Source organism: Podarcis bocagei, assembly GCF_964188305.1.
Source record: "Podarcis bocagei genome assembly, chromosome: 2".
Lineage (NCBI taxonomy): Eukaryota > Metazoa > Chordata > Lepidosauria > Squamata > Lacertidae > Podarcis > Podarcis bocagei.
Genome location: NC_138126.1, coordinates 5583822 through 5602646, shown reverse-complemented (window position 1 = coordinate 5602646; position 18825 = coordinate 5583822). Strand labels below are relative to the sequence as shown.

At 45.3% G+C, this 18825-nt stretch overlaps 1 protein-coding gene across 7 annotated transcripts in view; it reads right to left on the bottom strand.

The window, feature by feature from the left end:
• Positions 1-18825, bottom strand: part of LOC308580394 (uncharacterized protein) — a 60907-nt gene that overhangs the window by 26040 nt on the left and 16042 nt on the right. For 2 of the 7 annotated variants that reach the window (XM_081181928.1, XM_081181927.1), the window contains one exon: positions 12868-13041. In XM_081181928.1, the coding sequence (XP_081038054.1) occupies positions 12868-13041 (174 nt within the window). Of the gene's footprint in view, positions 1-4861; positions 4919-8383; positions 12431-12867; positions 13042-13822; positions 13997-15377; positions 15464-18825 lie in introns of those variants that run through there. The other 5 variants (XM_081181925.1, XM_081181930.1, XM_081181931.1 and 2 more) reach the window with 5 other exon arrangements.

The window sequence follows — 18825 nt, the reverse complement described above, 5'->3', positions numbered from 1 at the left end:
AAGGGAGATAGTAGTAATGGGGGACTTCAATTACCCGGATATTTGTTGGACGTCAAACTCAGCCAAGAGCATAAGGTCAAACAGATTCCTCACTGGCCTTGCAGACAACTTCGTTGTCCAGAAAGTGGGAGAAGCAACAAGAGGAACAGCCATTTTAGATCTGGTCCTAACCAATGTTGATGACCTGGTTAGTGGGGTAGAAGTGGAAGGATCATTAGGCGCGAGTGATCATGCTCTTCTGAAGTTTACTATACAGCGGAAAGGAGCAGCCAAGCATACTAGGACTCAATTTCTTGACTTTAAGAAAGCCGACTTCATAAAACTTAGGGAAGTGCTGGGTGAGATCCCATGGACAGTAATACTAAAAGGAAAGGGAGTTCATGATGGCTGGGAGTTTGTTAAGAGGGAGATACTAAAAGCACAACGTCAGGCAATACCAATGAGAGGGAAACATGGAAGGTGCCTAAAGAAGCCAGGGTGGCTATCAAAAGAACTTTTAACTGAATTAAGATTAAAAAAGGATGTGTACAAAAAATGGAAAAGGGGGGAAACCACCAAAGAGGAATTCAAACAAATAGCCAGCACGTGTAGACACAAAGTCAGAAAAGCTAAAGCACAGAATGAACTCAGGCTTGCTAGAGAGGTTAAAAGCAACAGAAAAGGCTTTTATGGGTATGTTCGTAGCAAAAGGAAGAACAAAGAAACAGTTGGGTCACTCAGAGGAGAAGATGGTGAAATGCAAACAGGGGACACAGAAAGGGCTGAACTCCTCAATTCCTTCTTTGCCTCAGTCTTCTCCGATAAAGAAAACAATGCCCGACCTGAAGAATTTGGAGCAAATGATTCAGCAAAGGAAACACAGCCCAGAATAACTAAGGAGATAGTACAAGAATACTTGGCTAGTTTAGATGTATTCAAGTCTCCAGGGCCAGATGAACTGCATGCAAGAGTATTAAAAGAACTGGCAGATGTGATCTCAGAACCACTGGCAGTCATCTTTGAGAATTCCTGGAGAACAGGCGAAGTCCCGGCAGACTGGAGGAGGGCAAATGTTGTCCCTATTTTCAAAAAGGGGAAAAGAGAGGACCCAAATAATTACCGCCCAGTCAGTCTGACATCAATAGCAGGGAAGATTCTGGAGCAGATCATTAAGCAAACAGTCTGTGAGCACCTAGAAAGGAATGCTGTGATCACCAATAGTCAGCATGGATTTCTGAAAAATAACTCATGTCAGACTAACCTGATCTCGTTTTTTGACAGAATTACAAGCCTGGTAGATGAAGGGAACGCAGTGGATGTAGCCTACCTTGATTTCAGCAAGGCATTTGACAAGGTGCCCCATGATATTCTTGTAAAGAAGCTGGTAAAATGCGGTCTTGACTATGCTACCACTCAGTGGATTTCTAACTGGCTGACTGACCGAACCCAAAGGGTGCTCATCAATGGTTCCTCTTCATCCTGGAGAAGAGTGACTAGTGGGGTGCCACAGGGTTCTGTCTTGGGCCCGGTCTTATTCAACATCTTTATCAATGACTTGGATGATGGACTCAAGGGCATCCTGATCAAATTTGCAGATGACACCAAACTGGGAGGGGTGGCTAACACCCCAGAGGACAGGATCACACTTCAAAACGACCTTGACAGATTAGAGAACTGGGCCAAAACAAACAAGATGAATTTTAACAGGGAGAAATGTAAAGTATTGCACTTGGGCAAAAAAAATGAGAGGCACAAATACAAGATGGGTGACACTTGGCTTGAGAGCAGTACATGTGAAAAGGATCTAGGAGTCTTGGTTGACCACAAACTTGACATGAGCCAACAGTGTGACGCGGCAGCTAAAAAAGCCAATGCAATTCTGGGCTGCATCAATAGGAGTATAGCATCTAGATCAAGGGAAGTAATAGTGCCACTGTATTCTGCTCTGGTCAGACCACACCTGGAGTACTGTGTCCAGTTCTGGGCACCACAACTCAAGAAGGACACTAACAAACTGGAACGTGTCCAGAGGAGGGCAACCAAAATGGTCAAAGGCCTGGAAACGATGCCTTATGAGGAACGGCTAAGGGAGCTGGGCATGTTTAGCCTGGAGAAGAGGAGGTTAAGGGGTGATATGATAGCCATGTTCAAATATATAAAAGGATGTCACATAGAGGAGGGAGAAAGGTTGTTTTCTGCTGCTCCAGAGAAGCGGACACGGAGCAATGGATCCAAACTACAAGAAAGAAGATTCCACCTAAACATTAGGAAGAACTTCCTGACAGTAAGAGCTGTTCGACAGTGGAATTTGCTGCCAAGGAGTGTGGTGGAGTCTCCTACTTTGGAGGTCTTTAAGCAGAGGCTTGACAACCATATGTCAGGAGTGCTCTGATGGTGTTTCCTGCTTGGCAGGGGGTTGGACTCGATGGCCCTTGTGGTCTCTTACAACTCTATGATTCTATGATTCTAAGTGAGGGCCCTGGGGTCTGAACACTCATCCCTCACAACCACTTTCTGGACACGGCCCAGGAGAAAGGAGCGGAACCACCATATAGCTGTTGAAGGGTAAGTCTTTCACTATTTCTGTGGTGAAAGAGGGGTGCCTTCCTCCTGAAACCCACCATGCAAGAAAACCCAGCTGCCTAGATGGCTGGGGTAGAAATAATAACATTATTGTTATTGTTATTGTTGTGATGATGATGACCTGAAAGAGGATCTTCTTGAGAAAACTAAGAGGACAGGATCTTTTAAAAGAATGGGGGGGGAGGATTATAATTTATCTAGGAGCCCATTGTAAACAGATGAAAGCATTAGCAGGATTTTAACCACACTGGTAAGGTATTAAAGATCACGGACCATTCAGATGGATGGGAAAATATGGACAACAGACTGATATGGAGTTGTAGATGGTAATATTAGGACACACGGGGGGGGGGGGACTAGTCATGAGATGCAGTGTAATCTCTGTTTATGGATTTGTAATTTATTTTGTCATAAATGTATTTGTTACTTTTAAAAAAACCTATTTTTAAAAAATAACCTTTCCCAAGTGTAGGGGTCAGATGGGATTACCATGAGGAATTATAAAATATACATCAAGCCATCGTGTCCACGATGAAGACATTGTGTTGACTGGGTTTGATATATTGACGATAATTTCTGATTAAATCCCATAAGATTCTACATTCATGCCCTTTTCATGCCCTTTTGACTCTACTGCCCATTTCTCTATCCTCATTTCTCACATACACAGCAGTACACAGCAGTTGCTTCGCCAGTCAGGCCATAAAAGATAATGGGCAAGTTCTTTGATGTAGTTTCTTATATATAATCTTAAAATGTTAATCTTGGAGCCAGGAAACAGATCTCACATGAAGGTGGTAGTGATCTGGTCTTTCTGGCCATCGTTCTTATCATGTTTATTTCTCAGCTCTGGGGTTGCCATATGCACCCCTTTGTAGTTCTCAACATATTTACCCCAAAATATATGCATGCTCATTAGTGTTGTAGTGTAACTTTTTCCCCATGTGGGGATTGATGAAATCCTCAGAGGAAATATGATTGGTTCTTACAAGCACTGTGTAAAAGATTCTTTTGCTAATAAAATGGCCTGGCGAGGGTCAAAGCCTCGTGTCTTGTTTTTAATCAGGGTCCAGTCCTTCCTTTACTTTGCGAACGCAACACCAAGAAGGGGAGATTAGAAACTAGCCGGAAGCAAAGGGGGCCTCAGAGACCCTGCAAGCATTTTCCTGCCCCAGAGGTTGAGCTGTTGAAGGGTCAGTCTCCCTGTGTGTGGAGGTACCACACACAGTCTCCATGGTGAATGAGGGGTGCCTTCCTCTTGAAACCCACCATGCAAGAAAACCCAGCCGCCTAGAAAGGCTGGGGAAACCCAGCCAGATGGGTGGGATATATATAATAACATCATCATCATGATGACTAGAGTCATGCCTTTTGCGTCTACTTTTATCTCTGTTGGATGGGAGCTTTGGCACTGCAGCCTCCCTGGCAACAAGCTCCCAGTTATTTCAATAAAAAAAAACCCACAATAAAAGCAATTATTATCCCCCCCCCCCAATCTGGCAGGGTTTCCCCAGCCACTTGGCTGGCTGCCAGGTCCTCCCCCAACTTCCTCCAGCCTGGCTTCCCTTCCGCTGTAGCCCCTCCCCTCAGCCCATGTGATCTAGAAGAGACTATGGCCAGGACACAAAGAAAGATTAAAAAATTCTGCAGGAAGAAATATCTGGATATGAAAATGAGAAAAGAGAGGGAGGGTTATAATATGTAATAGAAAAGCATTATGAACCGTGGAAAGGGGGGAAGGAAAGTCGACATTAAATGTGTACATTATATTTGGGTGAGTCTGGTGTGTTATTTGTAAAAATAAAAGACAACAACGAAAAATGGAATTTACTATAAAATTCCAGAGAGGGGCAGATTGTAATGGGTTGCTTTGAAGTCAATTCAGCGCCAAATAATAATAATAATAATAAAAAGAACCCCCCGCGCGCGCCCCCTCACCGCCCTGCGCGTATTTTGCCAGAACAAAGGCAGCAACCCTGAGCAATTCTGTCCCACGTCGACCGAAGGGCGGGCTCGGTGTAAGGCAGCGCCCCACGTTTGGATCCCCCAGAAGATCCGGCTTCCCCATTGGGAGGAGGAAGGGGGCAGGAATCCAGATTCCAGGGAAGAAAGGCTGCGGGGGGGGGGGATAGGACGCCCCTCGCCTCGTGCAGGGATGTGACTTCAAGGAGATTCCTGAGCAGGAGCAAGAAGGCTGGGCTTCCCTCCCAGAGATCCTTCCCTCCCCCCCCCCTCAGCCCCCCAACACCCTCGTACTCGGGTCCCCCACCCACGAAATCTCCCCCTTGGCACGACTCACCCCTCGCCCTGCGCGCCGCATCTCTTCCTCTGCATCAGGAGGGACCACCCAAGACGAGCGGGGAGGGGAGGGGAGGGGGGACAGGGGAGGGTCTGTTCCCAGGCCTCTCTAGGCAGCCAGGCTCTCTCTATTCCCTTCCCCCTCCCCTTGGCTCCCTCTCCTCCCCAAATAGCACCACCTGCGCGCCGCGCCAGTTGCGCTTTTCGGGTCAAGGCAGGAGGAGGGATCCGGATCCCGCAGAGAAGGGCGCTGGATTTGAGACATGGGTGCAAAACCAGCCTGGCTGGAGGATAGGTGCCCTCGCGGGCATCGCTTTCACGGCAATATATATCGCCGTGAAAGTGATGCCCACATATATTTATGGGGGCCGGGTCCTTCCCCTCAAGTTGATGGGCACTGCCATTCAAATGGAGTGTGTGCACTGCGTCGTGTGATCAATTATGCAGGACGCAGATTACCTGGACCCCCGCAATATTTTATTCATTGGCACCCCCAATATGTTGCATTATTTTTACATTGGCAACCTGCCTTTCCTTCAACAAGCTGCGGGCGACGTACACACTTCTTCTCCATCTTATACCCACAATCACCCTGTGACAGGGGCGTTGCATGGAGGTGATGCCAGCAGGGCAGTGGCCCCCGGGCGGATTTTTGAGGGGGCACAAGGCAGTCACTGCCTTCAGGCACCCCCAGTGCAGCCCAACACTCCTCTCCCATTGGAGGAACCAACCATGGAGGTTGTTTTCTTTAAAAAGATTTATTTTATTTTATTTTCATATTTATACATTTCATCAAATTTACAAAAAAAATTCCTTCCAGTAGCACCTTAAAGACCAACTAAGTTAGTTCTTGGTATGAGCTTTCGTGTGCATGCACACTTCTTCAGATACACTGAAACAGAAGTTGCCAGATCCTTCTATATAGTGAGAAGGTGGGGAGGGGTATTACTCAGAAGGGTGGTGGGAATGGGAGATTGGCAGATAGCTGAGATGAGCCTGTTGACGACTCTTAACGACTGCAATAGGTCTCACCCCTTACTTTTTCCTGTAAGACCTATTGCAGTCGTTAAGAACTAACTTAGTTGGTCTTTAAGGTGCTACTGGAAGGAATTTTTTTTGTTTTGACTATGGCAGACCAACACGGCTACCTATCTGTAACTGGAACTATGGAAGGCACCACATTGAGCCGCATGAAATGGAAGTCCATCAACCTCACCAAGAAACTTGCACAGGTACAGACTGATATCTTCTTTCTTACTAAATGCAAGAACCTGGACATTATACCCAAGGGTCTTAGAATTAAGAACCCTCTACAATCCACGTATCCCACTGAATATGCAAGAAAACTATGCAACACTTTCTGTAAGAAGCTGCTCAAACATCTGATCAGCGTTCTCTACTCTAAACAGAAGCTAATAAAGGAGGAACCCCTTGTATTGGACAACTCTATCAAGAACCACCAAGCTTGGCAAGAGTTCCAAAAGGAAAAACAAAACATTTACCACTCTCAACTGGAGCTACTGAAAAAAACAGAAAAACAAGAAACTCTCTAGCCTTTCCAACCTACAGGCTACCAATCAAAACAAGATCAACAATATTGTCAATCTCTCACAACAAGCACTCAGCCCAGCCGAGGAACCAGTCCTTTCACGTGGACTGTCATTCTGCCCTGCCAAATCCCCACAAATGATTCAGTTCTACGGGGACTTGGAAGCATTTTTCCGCCGTTTACGCCTGAAGGAGTATTTTCAACACACACAACAACAAGACAAAGCAGAACAAGCAACAACTTCACAACACAACACCTCTCAACCCACTAGACAACAACAACCACCCTCCCAACAGAACACTGACCACCAACTACCACCGAAAAAGTGTTACACAAAAAGAGACTCCACATGGACCCCTCCTGATGGACACAATACCACACTGGACTTGTACATTGACTGCTTCCGCCACAGAATCCAAACAGATGTGACCAGAAAACACCATCGCTTACAACAAAATCTAAACCATGCTGAAAGGAGAGCCATAGATAATCTCAGAAACAACCCAGACATTATAATTTAAAGAAGCAGACAAAGGTGGAGCTGTCGTCATCATGAACAAAACTGACTACATTCAGGAGGTGCTACTGGAAGGAATTTTTTTTGTTTTGACTATGGCAGACCAACACGGCTACACATCTGTAACTGAATCAAATTTACAATCACCTTAACATTTCAAAACTTGACTTTCTTCCCTCTCTTTCCGCAGTTGCTTAAATTTATTTTCCGTATCCTCTGCATATCCAAATCGACTTAAATTGCTAATTCATGCATCCACTTTACAAATATACACTTTAATACTGCAGGTTATTACAATAATCCTACGAATGTTCTTTTCCGTTTACAGTTTATCTGTAAATATTCAATAACCTGTTTCCATTCTTTTGTCAAAAGTTTGTTATCTTGATTTCTTATTCTTCTGGGTAAGTTTCACCATTTCTGCATATTCCCTAAGTTTTTGTATCCATTCTTCCTTTGCTGGGACTTCTTTCCATTGTGGGGCAAGTAAAATTCTATACAGTTTCTTCTTCTTCTTTGGCGATCACTCGTAGGGGAGTAAGATTGTCTTCCATAAACACGGTTTCAACAATGAGTCCGTAGGGGACAGTGAGGGCGGCAAAGAACAAAAGACATGGGGGAAAGCCCCCTTAGCGCCCCATAAATTTGAGTGAGGGAAAGGCTCAAAACAGTAGGGGAAAGAGAGGTGGAGTAAGGGCTTGGGGATGCTGACAGGAGGTTAGCTGCAATTTAAAGCAACAGTAGGGAATGTAAGAGAATGGGCTGCTGGGGGGGGCAGAGAGAGGGAGTGAAGCCCTGTGGTGACAATCTGGGTGCTGATACAGCGCCGGAGAGCAAAGCAGCAGCAGCAACACCCAGGTCCTGGGATCAGAGCCACCGGAGCTGGGAGAGATCCATGAGCACTTCTTCTCCATCATGGACTGGGCATGGTGAAGCAGGCCGGAGCCAGAGGAGGCCACCCCCTCCCCCCAAAAAAGAACACCTTTGGCAAAAGAATCTGAGCAGGGCTGGCGTGCCCCAAAGAGGAAAGGGGCATAAAGGGGAGGGATGATCATGAGCATCGGGATGCCAAGCGCAGCGCGCTGCCGCCACGTTTCCCCGGGGACATTTAATGAAATCCGGGGACATTTTGGGGACAGATCTGCAAATTCAGGGACTGTCCCCGGGAAACGGGGATGTCTGGTAACCCTGATTTGGGTGCCCATCTCCCATATCCTCGTCTGACACTCTCACCACTACACCATCCTGCCTTCCTGAAGTCCTTGTGCACTGGGGTAGGTATAAGAATTTAAGTAGGTAGATAAATGCGGAGAAAGCAAAATGTCACAGAGATGGATCTGAATTTCCCCCTCAAAGTTAAAATGTGTTTTATTCTGGATTGCTTTATTTCATGTTTTAATGTGTTGCAAGCAGATTTGAGTTTTTTTACTTTAAGATATAAAGTGGTATAGAAAAGATTTTTTTCTTTTTCAAAAAATGCTTTATTGGACTAAAACAAAGTAAAAAAACATACATTCATGTCCATTGTTTACAAAGAAAATAAAATTAAGAGAAAACTATATTTTCTGACAAAGAAAATATTCTTAATATACATCTGACTTCCCGTCGTCTCCATACTTCATTTAACCAGTGTGGTGTAGTGGTTAAGAGCGGTAGTCTCGTAATCTGGGGAACCGGGTTCGCATCTCCACTCCTCCACATGCAGCTGCTGGGTGACCTTGGGCTAGTCATACTTCTCTGAAGTCTCTCAGCCCCACTCACCTCACAGAGTGTTTGTTGTGGGGGAGGAAGGGAAAGGAGAATGTTAGCTGCTTTGAGACTCCTTCGGGTAGTGATAAAGCGGGATATCAAATCCAAACTCTTCTTCTTCACCATTACTAACTTATTGCAAAAACATATCCACTTGTTGTATAATAAAATATTATTTCTGTGTCCTTTTTCTTACGTAAAACAGCTACAGATGTTATTCAAAGGCTGTGACTGAGTTCAAGCTGCAACAACTGTTCTTAAGATATCTTTTTAAAACTTCCCATTTTGAAATAAATACTTGTTTTGAATTATCTTTTATTTTTTCGGTTGGTTTGGCTAGCTCTGCATATTAGACCAATTCTTGTAACCATTCTAACCTGGAAGGAACTTTATCACTCTTCCAATTTGTCGCTATTAGGACTCTAGCGGCAACAGTGGTGTATAAAAAGACCTCTCTTACATTTCTAGGAATATCGACGCCTGTGATAAAAAGGCTTCTGGTTTTTTTGTGAAACAAGCATTTAACATTTTTAAAAGTTCTATATAGATGTCATCCAAGAAAACCTTGATTTTTTTTTACATAGCCACCACATATGGAACATAGTGCCTGTTACTTCTCCACATCTCCAAAAATTACTAAAAACATTTTTATACCTTTTTGAAAGTTTCCTTGGGGTCAAATACCAATAGTATTGCATATTTTTGGAAATGTTACCTCAAGGTTTAGCATTCTGTGAATTTCAGATTTACTTTCCATAAATTTTCCCACTTTCATATCTGTGTTATATCCAAACTCCTGGGCCCATTGAATCATGACAGCTTTAATCTCCTCCTCCTTCCCAGTCAAGAAGAAGAAGAGTTTGGACTTGATATCCCGCCTTTCACTCCCTTTAAGGAGTCTCAAAGTGGCTAACATTCTCCTTTCCCTTCCTCACCCACAACAAACACTCTGTGAGGTGAGTGGGGCTGAGAGACTTCAGAGAAGTGTGACTAGCCCAAGGTCACCCAGCAGCTGCATATGGAGGAGCGGAGACGCGAAGCCGGTTCACCAGATTACAAGTCCACCGCTTTTATTAATAGTTGTTTTCACACACAAAATCAGTGTGATACCTTGGTTTACGAACTTAATCTGTTCAGGAAGTCTGTCCTTAGACCAAGGCATGCTTTCCCATAGAAAGTAATGGAAAATGGATTAATCCATTCCAGACAATGAAAAACAACCACTAAAACAGCAATTTAACATGATTTTTACTATCTAACAAAACCACTGATGCATAAAAGGAAGGCAATAATCAATGTACTGTACAATAAAATAAAATATATAAGGCAGTATTGTAGATGATAAAACTCAAAATTATTATTTTTTTCTTATGTGTACTGATGATAGTAATTGTTTGTATGGGGGGGGGGGGCTTTTATCCATTTCTGCAGTCACACAATCAACCAGTAGCTGAACTGGGTTCCACACAGTCAGAAAAACGAAGTCACAAAAACGAAGTCACAAGCCACAGTCAAAAGTCAGTACCATAAAACAATGAACAAGACACAGTAAAAATAAAAGAAAAAGCCACACAAACAAAAAAATAGCAAAGACAAAAGCTCCAAGTATCACCTCTGTGTTGGGTGGGTGCTCCGGACTCAACAGCCGACAGACTCAACAGGAAGCCTCTGATTAGCAGTGGGGGACTCAATTTACAAACAGAACACACTCAACAGGAAGCAGAACATGTTCTGTTTCCAAGGCAAAGTTCACAAACCCAAACACCTACTTACAGGTTTGTAGCATTTTTATTCCAAGTTGTTCATAAACTAAGTTGCCCATAAACTAAGCTGCTCTTAAACCAAGGTACCTCTGTAGTTGGCACTGGGAATCTGATTAACCCACATATTGTGAAAAACATCCATGGTCCTGATTCAGTCCACAATTGACAGCATTGAACCTCTTGGTGGATTGTGATGCCAGTCTGCCTTTGAGGTTCATTTGTTCCAGAGAAGTAAACAAAATAAAGTGAATGTGTTTCCACACTGCCCCATCCAAAAAGGCTGAACCCTAGCATTCTAGAATTCTATGTAAAAGAATGAACATCGAGTGAATGTTCACTAAGTTTCCCACGTTCACTGAAGCTCTTTCCACACTCCAAGCATTTAAAGTTTCACCCCTGTGTGAGTATGTTTATGTAACGTAAGGTGTGTCCTCCGGCGGAAACTCTTTCCACACTCCATACATTTAAACGGTTTCTCCCCTGTGTGGGTTCGATGATGAATATTAAGGGAGGAACTTTCGCTGAACCTCTTTCCACACTCCATACATTTAAAGGGTTTCTCCCCTGTGTGAGTTCGTTGATGAGAATTAAGCTGATTCTTCCAAATGAAGCTCTTTCCACACTCCATACATTTAAAGGGTTTCTCCCCTGTGTGAGTACGTTTATGTAAAGTAAGCTGTGCACTCTGATGGAAACTCTTTCCACACTCCATACTTTTCTCCCCTGTGTGAGTTCTCTGATGTTTACGAAGTTTATCACGTCGACTGTAGCTCTTTCCACACTCCAAGCATTTAAAGTGTTTCACCCCTGTGTGAGTTTGCTGGTGTGTTCTAAGGGCTCCGCTTTGACTGAAGCTCTTTCCACACTGCATACATTTAAATGGTTTCTCCCCTGTGTGAGTTCTCTGGTGTTCACTAAGTTTATCACGTCGACTGAAGCTCTTGCCACACTCCAAGCATTTAAAGTCTTTCACCCCTGTGTGAGTACGTTTATGTGTGTTAAGGTGTGCACTCTGACGGAAACTCTTTCCACACTCCATACATTTAAATGGTTTAACCCCTGTGTGAGTTTGCTGATGTGAAGTAAGGTGGATACTCTGACCAAAGCTCTTTCCACACTCCATACATTTAAATGGCTTAACCCCTGTGTGAGTTAGCTGATGTGAAGTAAGTGAGCTGCTATGACGGAACCTCTTTCCACACTCCATACATGTAAGTGGTTTCTCTCCTGTGTGTGTTCGCTGATGTTCTGCATGTGTTCGACTATCAGTGGAAGTCTTTCCACATTCCAGACATTTAAATAGTTTCTCCCCCGTGTGAGTTCGCCGATGTGAAGTGAGGTGTGTCTTTCGTCTGAACCACTTTCCACACTCTAGACATTCAAATGGTTTCTCCCCTGTGTGAGTCCGTTGATGTACACGAAGTGAACTAATATGACGGAAGCTCTTTCCACACTCCATACATGTGAATGGCTTTTCCCCTGTGTGAATTAGTTGATGTTTTCTAAGTGTTCCCCTGTCACGGAAGCTCTTTTTACACTCCATACATTTAAATTGTTTCTCCCCTGTGTGGGTGTAATGATGTAAAGTAAGGTGGGAACTCTGACTAAAGCTCTTTCCACACTCCATACATTTAAATGGTTTCTCCCCTGTGTGACTTCGATGATGCGTATGAAGGGTCCAACTTTCACTGAAGCTCTTTCCACACTCCATACATTTAAATGGTTTCTCTCCTGTGTGAGTCCGTTGATGTCTTGTAAGTTTTCCACTCGCACTGAAGCACTTACCACACTCCACACATTCATATTGTTTTTCCCCTGTATGAATTCGCTGATGTTGTTTAAGAGTGGCATTACTACTATAACGCTTTCCACACTCATTACACTGAAATGGTTTTTCCCCCGTGTGAGTTTGTTGATGGTTTGTAAGGTTTCCACCATCAATAAAGCTCATTCCACATTCTGCAGAGTTCTGTTGATTGTCTGCACCACCTGCTTTGAAGCAAAGGGAGAAATGCTTTTAGGGTTTCAAGAAACATCTTTGTATGAAGGGCAATATATAAATTACATACATAATTATAATTGTCTAGAAAAAAATAAAAGTGTTTCAAATAAATAAATAAATAATCTATAATTACTGAAAGCATTTCCACAACACCCTTTACCCATATTTCTGTATTAGTCTAGGTAATCATCATCATTTAATCATGCAGTGTGGGGAAAACATGTAAAATCAAAAGGCTGTGAGAGGAAAAAGGTTTCTGGCTCCTCTATGAAAGCAGATTCCAGAAACCAAAAGAGCATGGGAAAAGGCCTCTCTGCTTCCTTCTTCCTGCCTTTTCTCTCCTCTCCATCTTTTCCCCTTGCCAATGTGTTTCCCTTCTCCTGTCTCTTTCCACCCCTGCGCCCATCTCTTATCCCCTGCAACTCACCAGATCTCTCTGAGGGCCCTGGGAGGAAATGCTCAACAGTTTTGGGGAGGGATGCAGGAGGCAGCCTGACCAACTCAACCGTCCATCTTCCTCCTTCCATCCTTGCTAGGTTTGCATTATCAGACTCTTTCAACCTTCCTGAGGAGCTCAGAAGCGAAAACAAGCCGCAGGTTCCTGAGGGAAGAAGAAACAAAGGGAGCCTCACATTTAGCTGTTGAAGGATGTCTTTCACTGTTTCCATGGTGAAAGAGGCTGCCTTCCTTCTGAAACCCACCATACAAGAAAAATAGGTCCTGCTCCAATGTGGAATGAATAAATAAAAATGAATCCTTAGCTGAATCAAAGGATTCTCCCTAAACTCCTTTCCTTCTTAGAGGGTGCAATTAAGACTAAGAAACAGGGTGTTATCTGTGAAAGAATGTGTTCAAGGCCCATGCTGAACCTGAGAGTGATAGATTTATAGTTTAGAGGTGACTCGAGATCACAAGGAGAAATAGCAGGTGATAGTTTAAGAACTAGTACGCATGCTCAAACGCTTCATGAATACACACCCCAAAAGGAGAAATTGCTATCTGAATGGACATGGGATGCATATTATTGATGGGGGTACACATTAGAGGGATAATGTGTAGGTGGATTGGGTAGCCTGTAAACTGCAATTTATTAACCAACAGGAATTGTAGGAGGGATATTCGAACGCTTTTAGGTTATAAATTATGTGTGATGTAAGCTGGAATGAGCACTCCTTTACAGGATGAGCTAAGGAGTCGCCCGTGCAGTCCTGTTACGACAATAAATCTAGTGATGCCCAATCTTGGTGTAGACTCCTTTTTTACACAGAGTAAATTGACACCGTCTGGGTAAAGATCCCTGGGACATATTTGTCCAACACCTTGCCAGTGTGTTTTCCCCCTCCTGTCTCCACCCATCCCTGCCCTTTTCCCCTGCAACTCACCAGATCTCTCTGAGGGCCCTGGGAGGGAATGCTCAACAGGTTTGGGGAGGGATGCAGGAGGCAGCCTGACCAAGTCAACCGTCCATCTTCCCCCGTCCATCCTCGCTAGCATTGCAGGATCAGACTCTTTCAAACTTCCTAGGGAGCTCAGAAGCCAAAACAAGCTGCAGGTTCCTGAGAGGGAAGAAGAAACAAAAGGAGCTTCACAGACCCTGCAAGCCTTTTCCTGCCCCAGATATTTAGCTGTTGAAGTGTAAGTCTTTCACTATTTCTGTGGTGAAAGGAAAACCCAGACGCCTAGAATGGCTGGGGGAACCCAGCCAGATGGGTGGGATAAGGTAAAGGTAAAGGTACCCCTGCCCGTACGGGCCAGTCTTGACAGACTCTAGGGTTGTGCGCCCATCTCACTCAAGAGGCCGGGGGCCAGCGCTGTCCGGAGACACTTCCGGGTCACGTGGCCAGCGTGACATCGCTGCTCTGGCGAACCAGAGCCGCACAAGGAACGCCGTTTACCTTCCCGCTAGTAAGCGGTCCCTATTTATCTACTTGCACCCGGGGGTGCTTTCGAACTGCTAGGTTGGCAGGCGCTGGGACCGAACAACGGGAGCGCACCCCGCCGTGGGGATTCGAACCGCCGACCTGACGATCGGCAAGCCCTAGGCGCTGAGGCTTTTACCCACAGCGCCACCCGCGTCCAGATGGGTGGGATATATATATATATATAATAACATCATCATCATCATCATCATGACTAGAGTCATGCCCTTTGCGTCTCTTTTTATTTCTGTTAGATGGGAGCTTTGACATTTCAGTCTCCCTGGCCACAAGCTCACAGTTATTTCAATACCACCCCAATAATAGCAATTATTATTATTATTATTATTATTATTATTATTATTATTATTATTATCCCACCCATCTGGCAGGGCTTCCCCAGCCACTCTGCTGGCTGCCAGGTCCTCCCCCAACCCTCTTCCTCCAGCCTGGCTTCCCTTCTGCTGTAGCCCCTCCCCCCAGACCACGTACCCTAGAAGGGACTATGGCCAGGACACAAAGAAAGACGAAGAATAATGCAGGCATTTTTATAAAATTCCACAGAGGTGCATCTTGCATCTTGTTAGACTGCAATAGATTGTAATGGGTTGCTCTGAAGTCTATTCAGTGCCAAATAATAATAAAAATAAAGAATCCCGCGAGCCCCCCCTCACCGCCCTGCGCGTATTTTGCCAGAACAAAGGCAGCAACCCTGAGCAATTCTGCCCCGCGTCGATCGAAGGGCGGACTCGGTGTAAGGCAGAGCCCCACGTTTGGATCCCCCCAGAAGATCCGGCTTCCCCATTGGGAGGAGGAAGGGGGCAGGAATCCAGCTTCCAGGGAAGAAAGGCTGCGGGGGGGGGGGATAGGACGCCCCTCGCCTCGTGCAGGGATGTGACTGAAAGGAGCCAGAAGGCTGGGCGTCCCTCCCAGAGATCCTTCCCTCCCCCCCCCCTCAGCCCCCCAACACCCTCGTATTCGGGTCCCCCACCCACGAAATCTCCCCCTTGGCACGACTCACCCCTCGCCCTGCGCGCCGCATCTCTTCCTCTGCATCAGGAGGGACCACCCAAGACGAGCGGGGAGGGGAGGTGGGGGGGGACAGGGGAGGGTCTGTTTCCAGGCCTCTCTAGGCAGCCGGGCTCTCTCTACTCCCTTCCCCCTCCCATTGGCTCCCTCTCCTCCCCAAATAGCACCACCTGCGCGCCTCGGGAGCGCCTCCCCAGTTACGTTTTTTCGGGTCAAGGCAGGGGGAGGGGTCCGAATCCCGCAGAGAAGGGCGCTGGATTTGAGACTTGGGTGCAAAAGCAGCCTGGCTGGAGGATAGGGGCCCTCGTGGGCATCACTTTCATGGCAATCTATATATATATTGGCTTGAAAGTGATGCCCACATATATATACACACACACAGTATATATTGTTGTTGTTCTTTCGTTGTTTAGTCGTGTCCGACTCTTCGTGACCCCCTGGACCAGAGCACGCCAGGCACTGCTGTCTTCCACTGCCTCCCGCAGTTTGATCAAACTCATGCTGGTAAACTCGAAAACAATATCCAACCATCTCATCCTCTGTCATCCCCTTCTCCTTGTGCCCTCCATCTTTCAAGAGTCTCCTCCAGAACCATAATTCAAAAGCATCAATTCTTCGGCGATCAGCCTTCTTTATGGTCCAGCTATCACTTCCATACATCACTACTGGGAAAACCATAGCTTTAACTATACGAACCTTTGTTGGCAAGGTGACGTCTCTACTTCTCAAGATGCTGTCTAGGCCTGTCATTGCCCTTCTCCCAAGAAGCAGGCGTCTTTTAATTTCGTGGCTGCTGTCACCATCTGCATTGATCATGGAGCCCAAGAAAGTAAAATCTCTCACTGCCTCCATTTCTTCCCCTTCTATTTGCCAGGAGGTGATGGGCCCAGTGGCCATGATCTTCGTTTTTTTGATGTTGAGCTTCAGACCATATTTTGCGCTCTCTTCTTTCATCCTCATTAAAAGGTTCTTTAATTCCTCCTCACTTTCTGCCATCAAGGTTGTGTCATCTGCATATCTGAGGTTGTTGATATTTCTTCCGGCAATCGTAATTCTGGCTAGGAATTATGTTGGGCGTGTGCATGGCACCAAATGCTCTTGCGGAAAGATGGACTACCCTCAAGATGCCAGCGCTTTGCAAAGGCGTCTCTGGAAGAACTTGGCCAGATCTGTAACCTAAGAGCGCCCCCCCTCCCCTTCCGCCCTAGCATCTTCCCTTTCCCCCTCGTTTACCTGCCTGGCTTGGCGTGTCCTTCCTAAGAAAGGCTTAAGTTCATTCTTCCTCTCCCTGACGGGTGTAAGGCATCTGACTGCCGCCTTCTCTCTGCTTTAGTGGGTTTAATATGTTGCACAGGAGCCACCTCCTAGGAGCCCTAGAGGCTTCACCCCCAATAAAATATTTGAGGGGGCCGGGTCCTTCCCTTCTAGTTGATGGGCACTGCCAGTCAAATGGGGGGGGGCGTGTACTGTGTCATGTGATCAATTATGCTGGAGGCAGATTACCCGGACACCCGCAATATTTTCTTCATTGGCACCCCCAATACATTGCATTATTTTTACAATGGCAATCAGCCTTGCCTACAACAAGCTGCGGGCGATGTACACACTTCTATTCCCTGCTCTCCCTCTTCTCCCCACAACCACCCTGTGACAGGGGCGTTGCATGGGGGTGAAGCTGAGGCTTGGGGATGCTGACACGAAGTCAGCTGCAATTTAAAGCAACAGCAGGGAATGTAAGAGAATGGGCTGCTGGGGGGGGGGGCAGAGAGAGAGAGAGTGAAGCCCTGTGGTGACAATCTGGGTGCTGATGCCGCGCCGGAGAGCGAAGCAGCAGCCGCAGCACCCAGGTCCTGGGATCAGAGCCACCAGAGCTGGGAGCGATCCAGGAGCACTTCTTCTCCATCATGGACTGGGCATGGTGAAGCAGGCCGGAGCCGGAAGAGGCAGCCCCCTCCACCCAAAAAATAACACCTTTGGCAAAAGAATCCGATGAGGGCTGGCGTGCCCCAAAGAGGAAAGGGGCATAAAGGGGAGGGATGAGCATGAGCATCGGGATGCCAAGCGCAGCGCACTGCTGCCACGTTTCCCCGGGGACATTTAATGAAATCCGGGGACATTTTGGGGACAGATCTGCAAATTCAGGGACTGTCCCCGGGAAACGGGGATGTCTGGTAACCCTGACTTGGGTGCCGATCTCCCATATCCTCATCTGACACTCTCACCACTACACCATCCTGCCTTCTGCATTGGGGTAGCTATAAAAATTTAAGTAGGTAAATAAATACAGAGAAAGCAAAATGTCACAGAGATGGATCTGAATCTTCCCCCTCAAAGTATAAATGTGTTTTATTCTGGATTGCTTTATTTCATGTTTTAATGTGTTGCAAGCAGATTTGAGTTTTTTTACTTTAAGTTATAAAGTGGTATAGAAAAGATTTTTCCCCCTTTTTTAAAAATGCTTTATTGAACTTAAACAAAGAAAACAACATACATTCCTGTCCATTGTTTACAAAGAAAATAAAATTCAGAGAAACCTATATTTTCTGACAAAGAAAATATTCTTAATATACATCTGACTTCCCGTCGTCTCCATACTTCATTTAACCAGTGTAGTGTAGTGGTTAAGAGCGGTAGTCTCGTAATCTGGGGAACCGGGTTCGATTCCCCGCTCCTCCACATGCAGCTGCTGGGTGACCTTGGGCCAGTCACATTTCTCTGAAGTCTCTCAGCCCCACTCACCTCACAGAGTGTTTGTTGTGGGGGAGGAAGAGAAAGGAGAACGTTAGCCGCTTTGAGACTCCTACGGGTAGTGATAAAGCAGGATATCAAATCCAAACTCTTCTTCTTCACCATTACTGACTTATTGCAAAAACATATCCACTTGTTGTATAATAAAATATTATTTCTCCTGTGTCTTTTTTCTTACTTAAAACAGCTACAGATGTTATTCAAAGGCTGTAACCGAGTTCAAGCTGCAACAACTTTTCTTAAGTTGTCTTCTTAAAACTTCCCATTTTGAAATAAATACTTGTTTTGAATTATCTTTTATTTTTTTGGTTGGTTTGGCTAGCTCTGCATATTAGACCAATTCTTGTAACCATTCTAACCTGGAAGGAACTTTATCACTCTTCCAATTTGTCGCTATTAGGACTCTAGTGGCAACAGTGGAGTATAAAAAAACCTCCCTTACATTTCTAGGAATATTGGAGCCTGTGATAAAAAGGCTTCTGGTTTTTTTGTGAAACAAACATTTAACATTTTTTAAAGTTCTATATAGATGTCATCCCAGAAAACCTTGATTTTTTTTACACAGCCACCACATATGGAACATTGTGCCTGTTTCTTCTCCATAACTCCAACAATTACTAGAAACGTTTTTATACATTTTTGAAACTTTCCATGGGGTCAAATACCAACAGTATTGCATGTTTGGGAAATTT